Source organism: Panthera leo, chromosome B1, assembly GCF_018350215.1.
Source record: "Panthera leo isolate Ple1 chromosome B1, P.leo_Ple1_pat1.1, whole genome shotgun sequence".
In the NCBI taxonomy this organism is placed as follows: Eukaryota; Metazoa; Chordata; class Mammalia; order Carnivora; family Felidae; genus Panthera; species Panthera leo.
In genome coordinates, this window is record NC_056682.1 from 201,707,947 (window position 1) to 201,725,285 (window position 17,339).

Below are 17,339 nucleotides of genomic sequence, written 5' to 3' on the forward strand. Positions count from 1 at the left end.
ACGCCCCGCACAAGTCCCTTCAAGCCCCCAGCCCCTCAGAGAGATGTGGGGAGCCCTCAGACAGGGGCCCTGCCGAGAGCCGGGGGGCGCCCGCCGTGACCCTCAAACAGGCCAGGCTCTCCCGTGGTCCCCGCGCAGGCGGCCCTCAGAGCCCGCCACCCCCTCCAGAGGCCCGTCAGGACTCTCCTCTCACCCCCCTGCAGGGGGTACCGGCCCTCTCCCCGCACCACTGCAGGGCGGCCCCACTCTGCAGTGACTGCCTGCTGTCCACGTCCTTGCTCAGCCACCTACTTCTCGGTGCCAGTTTCTGTGGGTCCGATTCACCCTCTTATGACGGGGCCATCGGGCCTGGCACCTGGCGGATGCTGAGAGAGCCACGAGGCGGGCCGACAGCAGGTGACGCGCTGTCCCCTGGGTGCCGCTGATCTCTACACCACTCCCCGCGTCCAGGCCGGCCTTCCAGGACACCCGGGGCTGTGCGCAGGGCGGGCAGGAGGGGCCCCCTCCCAAATTCCTTCGGAGGCGCCCAGGGGATCTGCAGGTGAGGGATGCTCGGCCCCTGGGGACCTCCAACCTCCGCGGGCCGCCCTCCCGAGCACGAGACGAAGGGGAGCGGCAGACGGGCCCCGCTGGGAGACTCTGAGGCCCTGCCGGGATCGGCCGCCTTGTCCGGGCCTCGTGGGGTGGCTCCGACCGGGCGTGGTGGAGGCCGCGGGGGGCCCAGACGAGGCCCAGACGGGGCCCCCCCCAGGGCAGTGAGGGCAGCCATCCACCTTTTAAGAGCAGACTGGGCGCCAGCACCCCCGGAGAGCTCCAGCTTCTTGCTTGAAAGCTGAGGAATGCTTCTTCGAGCACGACTGAAAACTCCAAGCGCCCTTTTTAAGGAGTGGAAAATCTTCCCCTGTCGTGCCACAGGAGCTGGAACAAGGCTGAGCCACATTTCTACTTGTGCAAGAATTTGCTGGAGTTCGACCGAAAGCACAATCTCACACACTCTCGTCTGGGCATGTGCGGACCACAAAATCTGTTCCAGAAACAGATGGTGGCTAGTCCGCGGGTGTGGGCGTGACAGGGGCTGTGTGACCCCAGAGTGTGTGCAGCACGATGTGTATATGACACGGGGTACGTGGGACACAGGGTGCATTGGACACGATCTGTGTGCATGTGAGAGAGGGTGTGACACAGGGTGTGTATGTGACACAGCTCTCAAGTGACAGGTGACGTGTGCGTCCCAGCACGCTTTCCTGGCCCCACAGGCGGCCGGGAGGGTGAGGACAGCACTGAGGGTCCTGGGGGCTCCCAAGCTGGAATCAGCAGGCACCAGAGAGCCGAGCAAGCACCCTCAGGTTAATGACCCTGCAGAGGAGACCGTGGCCATCGGGGCCGGGCACACACTCACCCGTTGTCGATGCCGTTCAGCCCAAGCTTCTTCCCTATGTCGCCAACCATCACCCCCGGCATGGGAAGAAGGGTCTTGGGGTTCCGGATCTGTACGAGACACAGAAAGCCGCAAACAGCAGCTGTTAGGACCACACAAAAATCTCAAGAAGACGTTACAAAACCCCGGTGACTAAGCCGTGGGCTCCCTTCGTGTATCTGCAGGGGGTAAGTGGTGCCCTTCAGAAACGTGACCTCGTCTGGGATCTTTGCGACTCTAATTAAGTGAAGGATCTGGAGACGAGGGGGTCCCGGATGACCCAGCTGGGCCCCAAGTCCAATGACAAGTGTCCTGTAAGAGACAGAGGAGGGGAGGACGTGGGGAGAAGAGGGTGCGGCCACCAGGGGCTGGGACGAGGCAGGAACAAGATGTCCCCTAGAACCTGGCGGGGGGTGGGGGGTTCGACACGGATCTCAGACTCCCGGCCTCCCGGACCGTAACCGCCTGCTGTTTTAAGGCCCCGGTTCGTGCCATTTGGCTACAACGGTGCCGGGCCAGCAGCTGAGGAGTCCTCGCAGCCTGGAGGCCGTCCGGAACACCCATGTCACGTTCAAGTCGGCCACCGGGCTGGCGCCGGGCTGTAGCGAACGACAAGATGGCCGTGCACCTACGTGTGGGGGGAGAACCACCCCCAGATTGGCTTTGGGCGACCGGTAAACACGCTTCCCTAAGTACAGGTGCGGCGAGCCGACAGTTCTCACTGTGCGAGCTCCGTGCAGGGACACAGAGCGTCCCCCCTGAACACCTTCACGGGGGCGATTCCGCACCCGCTGTGAGCCGGCACCCTCCCCCCGACCGCCGGGGACGAGGGCGCCTGAGGCCGGCCGGCTGTCCCTCCCAGAGGGCGCCCCAGGCATCCAGCGCACGGGTCGGCCCCACCCCAAGAGGATCACCCAGCCCGAAGGTCAACAGCATCTGGGAGCGGGAATACTGAGCCTGCACTATTGGGAACTTTTATTTTAGAGGAACACTCTTCTGCCTACACTGGTCATCACGATAACGGTATTTTGGGGACAACGAAGGCTGAACCCCCAATGCAAACGCTCTTCCCCCTTCCGACTCTTCGGTAAGACCCAGTGACAGTTCAGACGCTACCCTTTTATAACATTTTAAAATAGAAAATCCCTGGTAAGAAAGCGCACATGGAGAGAAGAGGCACTAAAAGAAAACAAGCCGGTGCGTTTCGGGTCATCGCACAGAAAAATACCGCCAGGGTGGGTTCCGGTTCACGGGGAAATCTACGATGGTGCGGTGGCCCCAAATACCGCACTGACCTCCCAGTGAAGGAAAGGAGGCGGACTTGAGTCCACGGCAGAACGCGTTAATGTCAAACTCCTCGAATAAACCTCATCGCGTGGATTTCCGTATCGCATTGCCACAATCTGCGAAGGCTCCCCGCCTGGTATAGAACCAACCTGCGACAAATCGCGCCGCATCGGCCGCGACCTGTGAGGTGCGTCACAACCCTAGAAGAGTCTTGTGATCACTCCTTTCAGGCTCTCTCCCTCCACGGGGACAGGGAAGCGCCCCCCCGCCCCACCCCACCCCCCGCGAGCCCCGGCCTGACGCACACTCGGCCTCAGAAATGCTCCCCTGGATGGAGGCACGACACAGCCCTGCTAAGTCCCTAGAGCACGGTGCGTAAAGAGTCTAAAACACCACGGCGCTCTCGACCACGGCACAGAAAGACTGAACAGGGCCCAAAGCTAGCCAGTTTCCCCCTAGAAGTTCACGTCGGGTACAAACACACACACCCAGAAACAGCAGGGGGCGGCCTGAGGTGAACCTGGTCTGCAGTGGCTCCGATGTGAATTGGAAAATAAGGACACGAGCAACAAGGGAAAAAGGGGCTGGAATTAAAACCCTTTGCGCCTCCAAGGACACGAACAAGAAAATGGGACGACGACCTACGGAACGGGAGACAACCACCTACCGGATAAGGGGTCGGCCTCCGGGACGTGCGGAGAGCTCTCCGACCCCAACAACAGAGACAAACCGCCCACTTCAGAAATGCACCGAGGGCACCTGGGGGGCTCAGCCAGTGGAGCATCCGACTCCCGATTTCGGCTCGGGTCACGATCCCCGGGCTCGGTGCTGATGGTGCAGAGCCTGCCTGGGATCCTCTCTCTCCGCTCCTCTCCTGCCTGCACGCACTCACATTCTCTCTCTCTCTCTCAAAATAAACAAACTCAAAAAAAGAAAAGAAAAGAGACTGAAAGAGACTGAATGTATGGCACCGATGGACGGCCTCCCGACCAGTGACACTGGAGCTCTGACCCATAACCCACAGCAAACAGTGCAGGCGGCCAAGCAAGACGCCTGTGACGGTCGGTTAGAGATGGGGTCACTTAGCTTGGCAGGATGCTAACAGCTTCTCCTCTTGTCCTGCTGCCAGCCCGGGACCAGCCTGAGAAAACCAAGCCCACTCCCCCGGCCAGACGCAGTCACTGCCCCAACCTCCCAAGGGACAGTGGCCAAACCTCCCCCTCCAGGCAGCACACAACCTTTGCCTTTCCCATAAGGGAGGTCTTGGCTTATTTCCACAGGGCAAGGGACTTGAACAGACATTTCTGCAAAGAAAATATACATGTGGCCAACTGGCACACGAAAAGATGTTCAGCATTACTGGTCATGAAGAAAATGGGAATCCAGAAGCGCCTGGGTGGCTCAGTCGGTGGACCGTCTGACTCCTGACTGCAGTTCAGGTCATGACCCCAGGGTCGTGGGATCGAGCCTCCCCTCCCCCCGCCCCCCGCCCCCGTCGGGCTCCGTGCTGAGTGTGGAGCTCGCTTGGGATTCTCTCTCTCCCTCTGCCCCTCTCCCCTGTGCGCACTCTCCAAAAAGAAAAAAAGGAAAAGGAAATGCACATCAAAAGCACAACAGGGGTGCCTGGGTGGCTCAGTCGGTTGAGCGTCCGACTTCAGCTCAGGTCATGATCTCACCGCTCGTGAGCTCAAGCCCCGCGTCCGGCTCTGTGCTGACAGCTCGGAGCCTGCTTCAGATTCTGCGTCTCCCTCTCTCTCTGCCCCTAACGCACTCTCATCCTGTCTCTGTCTCTCTCCAAAATAAATAAATGTTAAAAAACAAAAACAAAAACAAAAACAAATACTACCATGCCCACTTGTGTGCGTATTTAAGAAAAAAAGGAAGATACGTATTGGCGAGGATATGAGAAAATCTGAACCCTCACGCGCTACCGATGGGAGTATAAATTGGCAGAACCGTGGAAAGCAGTACAGCAGTTCCTCCAACAGTTAAACACGGAATCACCCCAGGACCCGGCACTTGCGCTCCTGGGTGTGGACCCCCGAGAACGGAGAACACGTGGTCAGACAGACAGGTGCTCGTGAACGTTCACGACAGAAACAAGGTGGAAACAGCCAGAATGCCCATCAGCAACCAGGTGCACGAACGGCGGTCCATCCACATGAAGGCTTATCGCCCCCCTTAAAAAGCACGGAAGTTCTAACACATACTGAGCACGTTCTGACAACGTCGATGGCCTTCAGAAAACAGGCTGAGGCACAGAGGTTCACGTTGGAGGGTTCCTTGCGTGTGGAACGTCCAGTGCAGGCGAATCCGTGGAGGCAGAGAGCAGGCGAGCGGTTGCCGGGGGCGGGGGGGGGGGGGGGCGAGGAAGGGTGCGGGGCGCCCTCCCGGAGACGGAAACGCTTTAGGACTAGACACGGGTGCAGATGCCCGACACTGGGAAGGCACCAAAGGCCCCTGAATTTCGAATCACTTCGTATTACTTGAATTTCACCTCAATGAGGACAAAGGGACGCGGCTTACTTTCTTCTCTTCCGAGGGGCCCCTCACCCGGAAGGTCTTAACAAGAATGCCAGAGTGGGGTTGGGGTGCAGGGCAGCGGGGCTTCGGTCAGGATCCAGGTGGCCGGGACAGGAAGGCCCGGAGGAGCTTCCGGAAGCTCCGGGTTCAGGGACACCGCAGCCGCCCCGGGCGGTCGGGAGACAGGCCCCACCAGGGAGGCAGGAAGCCCAGGCCTGGCCATCGGTCCCAGGCGCCCCCGTGGCAGTAGCTGCTGCGTGTGGCCCGGGAACAGGAGACGTCAAGGCCCCGGAGTCAGACTTTACGTCCGCACGGGAGCCCACATCGGACGTGCTGGGTCAGAACCGCAGGAAGGCGGGGCCGGGAAGCCCAGGTTTGCGAAGAGTGTCTGGAAAGATGGCGACGTGGCCACGGGAGGAACAGGACGACTCTGCCTCAGACGACCTCAGGTCTAGACCAGGGTTGACCAAGCCCGGCCCACCGCCATCGGGGGCCGGATAATTGCCTCTTGGGGGTGGGCGGGCCGTCCTGTGCGTTACAGGGCGTCCACCGCGTCCTTGCGGTGTGCTCACTGGAAGCCAGGGGCGCCCCCGCCCCAGCTGCGATGAAGGCGCCTGCCGGTGAAGCCAAGCGCCCGTGGGTGAGACCTCCCCGCCGAGAGCCCCCTCACCTGCACCAAGAAGGAGTGCAGGCCGTGGCAGCGGCCCCCGGGCGTGTACAGCTGGGCAAACACCACGGCGTGGGTGGCCGTCTTGCCCATGTTGCCGACCCAGAATTTGGCGGCCTCGAAGTCCGGGGAATGTAGGATGAACTCCTGCGCGAGGGGAAAAAGAAGGTTAGAGCCGTAGTCCAAGTTCCAACGAACAAGCCTAACACGTGCAGAATCCCACGTTCTCTGCTCAAAGTCCCCGAAGAAGAGCAGAACCGAGCGAACGCTTTAGCTCCCGTGTGGCACGAGGGGGGGCCCGTACACGGAGCGGATCCCTGGGTGTTGTGACTTAACGAAGACACCGGTACGGAAAACCACTCCGGGGTCGGACGGTGAAACATACGCCAACTTCTCCGGAAGCCGGCCGGTGCCCGGGGAGCAGTCACCGCGACGCTCGTCTTCCGCGGCCCCTCCTCTGTGCGCTCCTCCCTGACCCCTCCCTGGGCTCTGACCAGCGACAGACCTTCTTTTCCCACGGTCTCCCCCCGCCTACGAGCTCCATGAGGGCCACGTGCCCAGGAGCACAAGGCACCTCAAGACATCAGGGTGAGTGAAGCCGGGGGTCACGGGAGGGGCCGGGAGGCTCGCCGGGTATTCAGCAAGGCAGGAGACGAGCAGGGGAGACACGGGGCGGGGGTCCTGGCTGGGGGCCGGGAGGGTCCATGAGTCGGGTGGGGTAGGGGAGCCTGTGAGCGATTCCAGGGTTGGGCGGGGGGCTTGACAGCTGGACAAAGCCAGAGTCCGACGGCGAGCTGCCTCCCCTGTAACCTGCAGGCCACTGCGGGCAGACCCCGCGGGTGTCCTTCTCCCCGCAGGTGGGAAGCTGTGAAGGGCACACGGGGAACCCCCTCGTGCCGCCCAGCGGTGTGCATGGGGTCACGGCCTCCAAGCGCACCGTGTGACTACCTCGCAGATGTTGATGCCCCGCTGAAGAAAAGCGGGGGGATGGGGGACTGGAGTCCCCCCTCTGCTCCCCCCTCTGCAGGCATCCTCCCTGCATGTGGCGTACCGCCACCGTCCCCTCCAGGTCTCCATGGCCCCCTGGCACACCTAACTTCTTCCGGCTGTCCATCCGTGTCTCTGCTCCGGCACGAGGGATCCCCCAGAGCAAAGATTCACGTGTCACGTTCACCGCTAGCTGCCCGGTCCCTGAAAGCAGTGCCCGGCACGTAGCAGGTGCCCGACCAGCGGCCCACAGAGGACTTCGGGCTCCCGATCTCCCCCGCTGCGACGTTACGCTCACTGAAGTACGGGTGCCGAGAGGAAGCAGGTCAGAAGCAGGCCGCCCCATGGACGGCCAGGCTTCGCCCAGGCCCCCAGGCCACGTGGGATCTGCCCTCTCCGCCTCCCCACTTAGCACCGAGAGCCCTCGGCACCAGGGGGCAGAGAAAAGAGACGGGGCCGGGCCAGCAAAACCTGGGTTCGGATAGAGGTACCTGGTGGCTGAAAGGCCAATAGAAAACCCAAGAGGGCTGTCGCTGATGGCTCTCTGCCCGCCGTTCTCCGGCACACGGGACCACGGGCACTGCACCACGACCGCCTTCCCCTTGGCCCTGCCCTACCCCGCCTCAGCCCCCCTCGGCTTCATGGCTCTGCTCTGCTGGCACACAGCCCCTCAGCACACAGTGTGCACGGAGCCCACATCACTGAACGCACGAAGGAAGGAATGAGAAGCAAATACACAAGCACAGGGCTTTACTTTCCGTTACACGGACTCTTGCAAACCACACTACCGACAAGGGGCAGGCGAAGGGCTCCTGGAACACTGGGGCAGGTGCAGAACAAGCAGCGGGGACCGCGGTCCTCGGAGGAGCGGACGAGACTGACCCGGCGGTGGGAGAGGGGCCGGGGGGTGGGAGCGGCACAGCACGGAGGCCACGGGCGGAAGCTTCCCGACCCGTGCGCCCCATCCTCTCCCTGCCCTCCCTTCCCTCTGCGCCACCAGCCACCCGATAAATCATGACCCCATTTGCGGACACGTGTCTCCCCGAGAGCGAGGACAAAGCCCGCGACCGCACCGTGCTGCGACCGACACCTGCACAGGGACGTGCTAGACGGAGATGCGGACACGGGAGGCAGCGGCCAATGGCGCAAACGCCACACACGTCTGCACGCGGGCCACGGGATGCAGGAGGGCGGTGGGGCCGGAGGGGCCAGACACGGGGGCAGGAGTGGACGAGGCAGGCCCCGGCCGGCGGAGCCTGGCGCACACAGGGGGCAGGGGCAGCCAGCAAAGACCAGCGCCGGGGAGAGTCTTCTTCACGCTGTTGGTTTTGTAAATGATCCGGGCCGCGTCCAAACCCCAGCAGGCAGGTGAACAAAGAAAGGAACCTCTCCCCCCAGGAGCCGCCACCCTCCCGGGTGAGGGGTCTCCGTGTGCACGGTAGAAGCACACGTGTCTAAAGACGGGTTTCTGGGCGTAAGGACACCGCATCACACGCGACGCGCACGTAACACCTACCTCCGTGGCGGGGTCGTAGTGAGCGGTCGTTCTGATGGCCTTGGCGTTACTCCCGTGACTTACTTCAGTCACAGCAAAACATCCAAAAATCTAACGCGGGAGCACAAAACAATGTAAGGCAAGAAAGGTTCCAGGAGGGACCCGCTGCTGTCCTTCCTTGAAGGACAAAACCCCAGGTCAAAGCGCTAAATCCCCACTCCCCCGCCTGACCCACCAGGGTGTTAGGGACACCACGTCCCCCAGCCTGTGAGGACGGCGGGGTAGGTGAGGTGACAGCCGCCTTGCCAGGGCCGTGGAAGGAAAGGGAAGGCCTCGCTTCGACGGCAACAAGCTAAATGCACCGGGTGCTGGGGTTTCGGCACACACGGCCCCCCGGAACCTCCTCTGGCACGCGGCCCTTTGCAGAGACATCTGGGGACCACGGGCTCACGGTCCGCCGGGACTCTGAGCTCACCTCCATGCTGAGGATCTTGGGAAGGTATTCTAAATGTCTTTCGGAACCAGACTTGTAAATTGCGAATCCAAAAACCTGAAAATATAGAATCATCAGAGAAACCGGTGGCCGTCAAGGAGTCCTGAGGTCCCGGGGCCTCAGGAGCCACACGCGCTTTGACACTCGTGGCAGGGAAGCGGGGGGGGGGGGGGGGGGGGAGGGGGGATGGAATCCGTGTCTGGTACGCTCAGCAGAAGCACTTCACACTTCAGATGCCTTCAGGAGGTCCCCAGGGGCCGCGGACAGGGGGAGACAGCAGGGGACAGGTGGAGACGGCAGGGGACAGGGGAGAGGAGGGAAAAGGGTGCACACGGGCCACACGTCCCACCCAGCCACACACACCTCCCCACCTCCACCCGTGTGCCGGCGGGGGGCGCTGGCGTCTCCCCAGACCTGCTTTCCCTTCCCTTCTTGTTTTTGGCTTTTGGGGGGGGGGGTTCTTTTAAGTTTTTTTGGCATAAAAGCAAAAGAGTCCCCCAAAGCTCCTTCTCTTCTGGGGTTTTCACTGCATGGCACTCCCGTCGAGGACTCACGTATGCAAATTTGCACACACAGCTGGAAGAAGCTGGACTTCTCCCTCAAACATCACAAGATCTGCCCACACATTCTAATCTCTGGTTTTGTTTCCTATATTATTTTTTTATTTTTGAGAGAGAGAGAGAGACAGAGACAGAGACAGAGTGTCAGCAGGGGGAGGGGCAGAGAGAGAGGGAGACACAGAATCCGAAGCAGGCTCCAGGCTCCGAGCTGTCAGCACAGAGCCCGACACGGGGCTCGAACTCACAGACTGTGAGATCATGACCTGAGCCGAAGTCGGACACTCAACTGACTGAGCCCCCCAGGCGCCCCTCCTATATTATTTTCTAGAAATCTCTTAAGAGAGCAACGGCTGGCTGGCTCCATGGGTACAAACAGCACGTGACTCTCGGTCTCAGCGTCGCGAGTTCAAGCCCCAAGAAAGTAATCTCTTAAAGAAACCTCCCCCAGACAGACACACCCCACGAAACCCTACGAGCGAGCAAACACCAGCCGCCGCCACTCCCCGCGGGCAGCGTCTGCCTCTCGTGCGCTGAGGACCCTCTCTTGCACCTCCTCCTCCCGCCGGCCCCGGACGGCGCCCTCCCCCGCCTCACGTGGGGCGTGAAGGGCTCGATCCCCTTGGCCTCCTCACCGCCCACTCACCAGCAAGTGCAGCAGGAACTTCTGAGCCAGGGACCAGTCGTACGTGCCCAGGCAGGTGATCAGCGTCAGCACGGACAGCGGGTTCCGCACCATGTCCTCCACGCGGAGGAGGGCGCGCCCCAAGACCCGCTTGCAGCGGAGGAAGGTCAGCTCTTGGTGCTTCTCCAGGGAGAGCTCGTGGCCGCGGGAGCGGGCGAACAGGGGGTCGTCCTCCAGGGCCGAGAAGATGCTCTTCTGGAAACGCGGGAGACGGGAACGGCCGGCTCGAAGGCGAAGGACGGCCGCACGCCGCGCTCTCGCTCCGGCTCTTCCCGAGGCCACTGGTGCCGCGGGACACGGGCGACCCCTGCAACCCCGGGGCGGACGAAGGCCCCTCCGGCCGCGGGCACGGGGACCTGAGGCCTCAGAAGCTTAACCAACCTGTGTTCGCCCGGGGTGGGGGGGGGGGGGGGCCTCCGAGGACACGGGCCAGGCCGGGGGCCAGGTAGGGTGTTTAGGGTCCTTAGGGGCCGCAGGGCCCCCTGTGCCCGCGAGCCAGACGCCCGGCATGCTGCCCAGAGCCTCACCTTCAGGCGCAGCATGTCCTCGCCTTCCAGGAACAGCGCCAGCTCCTTCCAGCAGAAGGAGGCGCGGGCGCGGTAGGCCTGCAGGGGTCCCCCGGGCAGGTCCGGCAGCAGGGAGGCAGCGTCGCCTTCCGACGGGGCCGCCATCGCACCGCGTCAGCCTGTGGGAGACGCGGACACCGGAGTCGGCCGCGGTGCCCGCTCGGCTGCCCGCAGCCGCGCGACAGGCGGGACAGACACAGACGGACTCGGAAGGGCCGGCAAGAGACGGTCACCGCCCGAGACCTCGTGCCCCCCTTCCCCAGAGAGAAGGTCAGGAGGCAGCCCCGGGCAGCTGAGGCCAGAGGACGCCTCGCCCTCTCGGGGCCACCGGACCCACCCCCGAAGGCCATCGACCCCGCGGTCCGGGAGGCCGCCCTCTGGAGTCCGGCCAACACCGGCCAGTCCACTCTGGCCGCACAGGACGGCCCGCCAGGGCACGGGACACCTGCCAGAGAGCCTTTGAACACAGCCTTTTGCCCTGAACTCTCCCGACGGACACACATGTGGCTTCCCACCCACGAAGAGGGCACCTTGCAGCCCAGCCCTCCTGACCAAACAATCCTCCCGGGTCTTCTCAGAGGACTGCTCCTTTCCCGCCGTGGATTCCCACTGGATTCGAGGAGCGGCGGGAGAGTGGAATCCCGGGCGTGGACACCCCCGCCCCCTCCCCCGCCCCGGTGGACGCCATCTAGGACGCTGGGTTCCGAGTTGCTCAATTTTGCCCAGAAGCAAATGGGAACTTGATGAAACAAATCTCTTGATGAAACAACCTCGTGTGTTTGTTTCCACGTGAGAGGGGCAAAGTGGGACGGGGCCTTCTGAGCGCCCGCGTGGCTGTCGGGGACTGTGCCCTCTGTGGACCGTCTCTTCTGGAACCCTCCCCCAAAGGGTAAGCCCACGCTCACGTCCCTGATGAGGGATGGAGAACCTGAAGCTCAGCCGGCACTTTCTGGGGCTCCCGGGGCTGCAGAAGGGCAGCTCCCAAGCCCGAGTCCCCCTCCACAGGCGCCACCTTGTGATGGAGAAGCATCAGCACAAACTAAACCAAACGCAAGCAGACGTTAGACGGTGAAGACGGTGAATCACCAGAACAGAAAAGAGGAGAGCAACAGAGAAAACCGACAAAAGGCTGGTTCTCCGGAAAGACTGACAGAATTGACAAACTTTTAGCTAGGTTGAGCCAATCCAAAAGGGGACATTACTACCGAGCCTAAGGAAACAACAATGATTCTGGGGCACCCGGTGGCTCAGTCGGTTGAGCGTCCGACTTGGGCTCAGGTCATGATCTCCCGGTTCGTGGGTTCGAGCTCCGCGTCGGGCTCTGTGCTGACAGCTCAGAACCTGGAGCCCGCTTCGGGTTCCATGTCTCCCTCTCTCCCTCTCTCTCTCTCTGCCCTTCCCCAGCTCGTGCTGTCAAAAATAAATAAACGTTAAAAAAAAATTTTCAAAAGGGAGGGGTGCCTGGGTGGCTCAGTTGGTTGAGTGTTCGACTTCGGTTCGGGTCATGATCTCGTGGCTCGTAAGTTCAAGCCCCGCATCGGGCTCTGTGCTGATGGCTCAGAGCCCGGAGCCTGCTTCAGCTTCTGTGTCTCCCTCTCTCTCTGCCCCTCCCCCACTTGTGCTCTGTCTCTCAAAAATAAATAAATGTGAAAAAAAAAATCAATAGACTGCCCACAAAGAAAAGCCACAGGGCTTCAATTGTGAATTGTAGCAAACATTTAAAGAAAAATGCCGTGTCCACAGTGTTTTCCAAAAGACAGGAACAGGGTGACCCACGAAGCCAGCAGAAGACAAGGGAGTCGTGCCGCAGGAAATTAAGGCCAGGTCAACATGTGAAAGCCAATCAGGGTAAGACACCACGCCAGCAGAATAAAGGACAGACATTCACGATTGTGCCAACGTGTGCCGGAAAAGCATCTGACAAAATCCCGCACCCTTTCGTGAGAAATTCTCAACAAAGTGGAAACAGGAGGAAACTCCCCCCACCTGGTAAAAGGTGTCTACAAATACCCACAGCTACCCTCACACTTCAGTAAGGATTCATCGCCTTTCTCTGAACATCGGGACCAAGACGAGGATGTCCGCTCCGCCTCTCCTAACCAACATAGTGCTGGGCATTCTAGCCACCGCAGTTACGCAAGACAATGAAATCAAAAGCATGCTAATCAGAAACCTCTCTCTTATCTGCAGATGACATGATTTTGTATATAGAAAATCCTAAGGAGCCCACTAAAAAACCATTAGAACAAATTAGTTCGCTCAGTTTACAGGCTACAAAATCAACTGTATTTCCATATACCAGCGATAACTCCAAAATGCAATTAAGAAAAAAAGTCAACTTACAACAGCGTCAAAAACAATAAATTCAATAAAAAAAAAGTGTAAAGCATTTTTGAAAGAAACCTGAGACCTGAATAAACGGAAAGGCACCCCCCTCATTCATGAGTCAGAGGGCTTGATGTCGTCGCAAAGCCGACACTCCCCAAGTGATCTGCAGAGCCCCTGTGGCCCCAGTCAAAAGCCCGACTGGCTTTGTTCTCCGGGAATTGAAAAGCTGATCCTAAGATCCATGTGGAAATTTAAGGAACCCGGAATAGACAAAACCGTCTGGAAAAAGAGCAAAGTTGGAGAATCCATTCTGCCTGATTCCAAGACTTGCTGAGAAGTGACAGTGATGAAAACATCACGGCGTTGGCAGAAAGTCACATGTGTGTAGACGGACAGAACAGAACTGAGAGTCTGGAAGTAAACCCTGAAATGTAGGGTCAACTGCTTTGGGACAAGGACGCCAAGACAACGTCATGGGGAAGGAACAGTCTTTTCTCAAACGGTGCCAGCACCCCAATGTCCACGTGCAAAGGAATGAGGGCCAACTCTCTCTCTCTCACACACACACACACACACACACACCACTGAACTCAGAAGGGACACAGACTTAGATGTACAAGTTAACACGAAAACCTCTAAGAAGAAAATGTAGGAGTAAATCTTTACAATCTGAGGTGAGCCAAAGCCTTCTTGCACAAGCTATAGAAGTAGCTAACTTAAACTTCATCAAAAAACAAAAATAAAATCTTCTGCTGCAAAGGCTGCTGACAAGTAAGTGAAAAGACAAACCAGAGAATGGAAGTTATTTGCAAATCACGTATTGGTGAGGGACTTGTACCCAGACTGTACGAAGACTCTTAGCGATGAAGGCAAATAACCCAACTGAAAGGCCTCAAAGAGAGTTTCTCCAAAGACTTCAATGGCCGACGAGCACATGGAAAGACGCTCAATATCATGACCCATCAGGGAAGGGCAAACTGAACCACAGTAAGACAGCACATCATAGCCACCACGATGGCCACGATCAACGGGATAAATACAAGGACGGATGAGGACGTGCAGAAATTAGAGCCCGTCCACCTCCTTCAAAAGTTTAAATATACGGTCACCACGTGACCCAGCAACTCCGCTCCCAGGTATACGCCCAAGAGAAATGAAACATCCGCACAAATCTGTGTGCCGGAAGGCTCATAGCATTTTTATAATACCCCCAAAAGAGGAAACAACTCCTACATCCATCAACTGACGGATGGATAAACACAATGTCTTCTTCCCAGAGGATGAAATGCTCTTTGCTACAATACGATGAACTAATGAACGTGGGCGATGTTATGTTAAGGGAAAGAGGGCACACACAGGAGGTCATCCGTGCCGTGACTACTGATGCAAACTGTTCACGTTCAGCACAGGTACGTACGTAGAGACAGAAAGTGGATCGGCAGCTGCCAGGAGCCTGGAAGGGACTCCTAACGGGGCCAAGGTTCTTTTGGAGTGAAGAAACATCCTGGAATTACGTAGGGGTGATGGTTGCACAACTCTGCAAATACAGCACTGAATTGTACAGTTGAGATGGACGGATTGCATGCTGAGTTAGATCTCCACAAAGCAAGACTGTTTTGGAAAGTAAGGCACCGAGGGCGCCTGGGTGGCTCAGTCGGTTAAGCGTCCCGACTTCGGCTCAGGTCATGATCTCGCCCTTCCTGAGTTTGAGCCCCGCATTGGGGTCTGTGCTGACGGCTCGGAGCCTGGAGCCTGCTTCCGATTCTGCGTTGCCCTCTCTCTCCGCCCCTGCTCCGCTCATGCTGTTTCTCTCTCTCTCTCTCTCTCTCTCTCTCTCTCAAAAATGAATGTTTAAAAAAAAATTTAAAAACAAAAAGAAAGTAAGGCACAGCTGTGGCAAATTCCAAGTGCTCAAAAATACAAGCTATAAAGTCCAAGGGGAACTTGGGTCTTTCCCGACCCCCCTGTCCAGGCTGCATCCCCGTCTCCTCGTGCTCCCTCCCTGCGGTCCAGGACACCACACCGCTGTCCCTTCCTGCTCCCCTCTGGCTCCTTGCAGACTCCCAGCCTCGGCTATACTCTCACTCTGCAATACCTGCTGAGATTGTCCCTGATGCACGGAGGAGGCTTCACAGACCTGAAAGGAGACCCCCACACTCATTTGGCAGTTTCCTGGACACCCCTCCCCTCTCACGTTCTAGAGTTCCGCAAGCTCTGAATGTTCAAACCCAGGGCTCCCTGACCCAGCCTTTCCTTCCACAGACCCAGGTCCACACTGCCAGTTCCCCCGGGTTACCGGAGCTATCAAACCTGAGAGCCACGCTGGACTCCCCTTCTCTGCTTGTCCCCAAACCTAGTTGGTTACCAAGCCCTCCACTGCACCTCTATAATGGCTATGGAATCATTTCCCTCTGCAACTATTAAGTCGATCACAATATTGTCCAATCATTGAGCAACCACTGGGTGCAGGTGGGTGTTAAGAAGTTACATGATCTCGGGGCACCTGGGTGGCTCAGTCGGTTAAGCGGCCGACTGCGGCTCACGTCATGATCTCGCGTGATCTCGCGTGAGTTCGAGCCCCGCGTCGGGCTCTGTGCCGACAGCTCGGATCCCGGAGCCTGTTTCTGATTCTGTGTCTCCCTCTCTCTCTGACCCTCCCCCATTCATGCTCTGTCTCTCTCTGTCTCAAAAAGAAATAAACGTTAATTAAAAAAAAAAAAAAAGAAGAAGTTACATGATCTCAACGGTACTGGTGACACCATGTATTATCAGTACTCTTAACTCTCCAACTCTTAATTTTCCAGATGAGCAGACTGGAGCTTGTTGGCGTGAAGTCGCCCAAGATCCACAGCTGGTATCGCACCCGGTCTCAAATCCCATGACCCAAAGCAGCCAGTAAGATCCCTAGGTCCCCATGCCACCAGTGGTCACCAACACCACCGCAAGATTGTGCAGCTGTCAGCAACCAAGGATTCCGGAGCCACAATGCCTGACGTTGAGATGCCAAAGTCAGCGCCGGCTTCCGAGTTGGGTGAACTCAGCCTGTCGCCTCACCTCTCTGTGTGTCAGGGTGACCACACGGAAATGCTGGTCTGCTGTCTAGTATCCAGGCTGCTGCAATTCACAGGGGCACTGGAGCAGTCCCCGGCAGGGAATCACTGCAAGAGCAACAGCCGCCTTCGCTCAGTTTTCCTCTCGGGGGCACAAGAGGTGACTCTAAAATGCGGATCTGATGTGATCATCCTCCCTTTAGGGGACAGCTGTGTGGTGACCTCGGGGGGGCAACGTCCGCACTCCTCAAACTGTCTCGCACGCTTAGCGGCCGGGTCCCCAGCGCTTGCCGTCTCGCCCCCAGCAACCCACCGCGGGAATGGACTGTGTCCCAGGATCTTTGCACCTGCCGACCCCACCCAGGAACTTCAGGTGGTTTCAAAGTTAAGGCCTTTGTTAGCAGAGAAACCGCTTTAGCTTTGCCAGGCCTCCAGGATCTGTGCGTCACCTTCAACACATGAAGGTCTTTTGGGAAACTCCCTTTATCCCTGACACCCGTACCCCCCCCCACCCCCGCCTTAAAAGTATATACTCAATTGCTCCGACAATCCCTGGGCAGCAGCCCTTTCTGCTTGTGGGCCCTGTCCCCAAGCTTTAATAAACCTCCTTTCTTTTTCTTTTTTTTTTTTAATGCATAAAAAACATCTCAAGAATTTCTTGACCCTTCATTCCTGGATCCCGGATCCCATCAAATCACATCAGAGTCAACTGGATTTGGCAATTCACCGCATAGAGAACAAGGAAGAAGTTAGAAGGTTTCCGTTGAAAGGGAACTGAAAGATGGGCAGAGTGGTCGTGGGAAGAGAAGGATGACCCCCCCCCCCCGCCCGCCCGCCCAGCTCGGGCCAGGCACTCCGTCCCCTGCCACGCGCGCCCCGCGGCCCCACGGAGTCCGACCTTCGATCTCGCTCGCCCTCCCGGCAGCTGGTCCAGCGCACACAGCGGGCCCCCAATAAATGCCCTCTGGAGCGCGCGCACGTCCGCGGGCGAGCGCTTGCAAGACTTGGCCCGCGCGCGCGCACCGCCTCCGGCCCACCGTCCGGCCCTGACGTCATCACCCCGCGCCACCCCCACGCCCTCCGGGCTCAGCGAAAAGGCGGCGCGCGGCGGAGGCTGGCGGGGCGGTCTCTGGGCGCGGGCGGGCGCTCCTCCCGGCCCCTCTCTAACTGCATCGGGGTGTTTGCCTAACGTGCAGGGGCCCCGGGCCGACTCCAGAGCGCCGGCCTGACACCCCCGGGCGGAGCCTGCGCCTTTTCCGGTGACCGAGCTGGAGCAGGTGCCCG

General features: G+C 59.1%; 1 protein-coding gene across 4 annotated transcripts in view; it reads right to left on the reverse strand.

Annotated features, from left to right (window-relative positions):
- The window catches only part of ACOX3 (acyl-CoA oxidase 3, pristanoyl), a 42,296-nt gene extending 25,226 nt beyond the window's left edge, over positions 1 to 17,070 (reverse strand). The window contains exons 1-8 of one of the 4 annotated variants that reach the window (XM_042937020.1): positions 16,954 to 17,070; positions 16,060 to 16,163; positions 10,639 to 10,796; positions 10,073 to 10,306; positions 8,852 to 8,926; positions 8,398 to 8,487; positions 5,898 to 6,041; positions 1,400 to 1,488 (exon numbers count right to left, since the gene is read on the reverse strand). In XM_042937020.1, the coding sequence (XP_042792954.1) occupies positions 1,400 to 1,488; positions 5,898 to 6,041; positions 8,398 to 8,487; positions 8,852 to 8,926; positions 10,073 to 10,306; positions 10,639 to 10,782 (776 nt within the window). In that variant the 5' untranslated portion in view covers positions 10,783 to 10,796; positions 16,060 to 16,163; positions 16,954 to 17,070. Of the gene's footprint in view, positions 1 to 1,399; positions 1,489 to 5,897; positions 6,042 to 8,397; positions 8,488 to 8,851; positions 8,927 to 10,072; positions 10,307 to 10,638; positions 10,797 to 14,422; positions 14,689 to 16,059; positions 16,564 to 16,953 lie in introns of those variants that run through there. The other 3 variants (XM_042937019.1, XM_042937021.1, XM_042937022.1) reach the window with 3 other exon arrangements.
- Between the last annotated feature and the right edge of the window lie 269 nt (positions 17,071 to 17,339).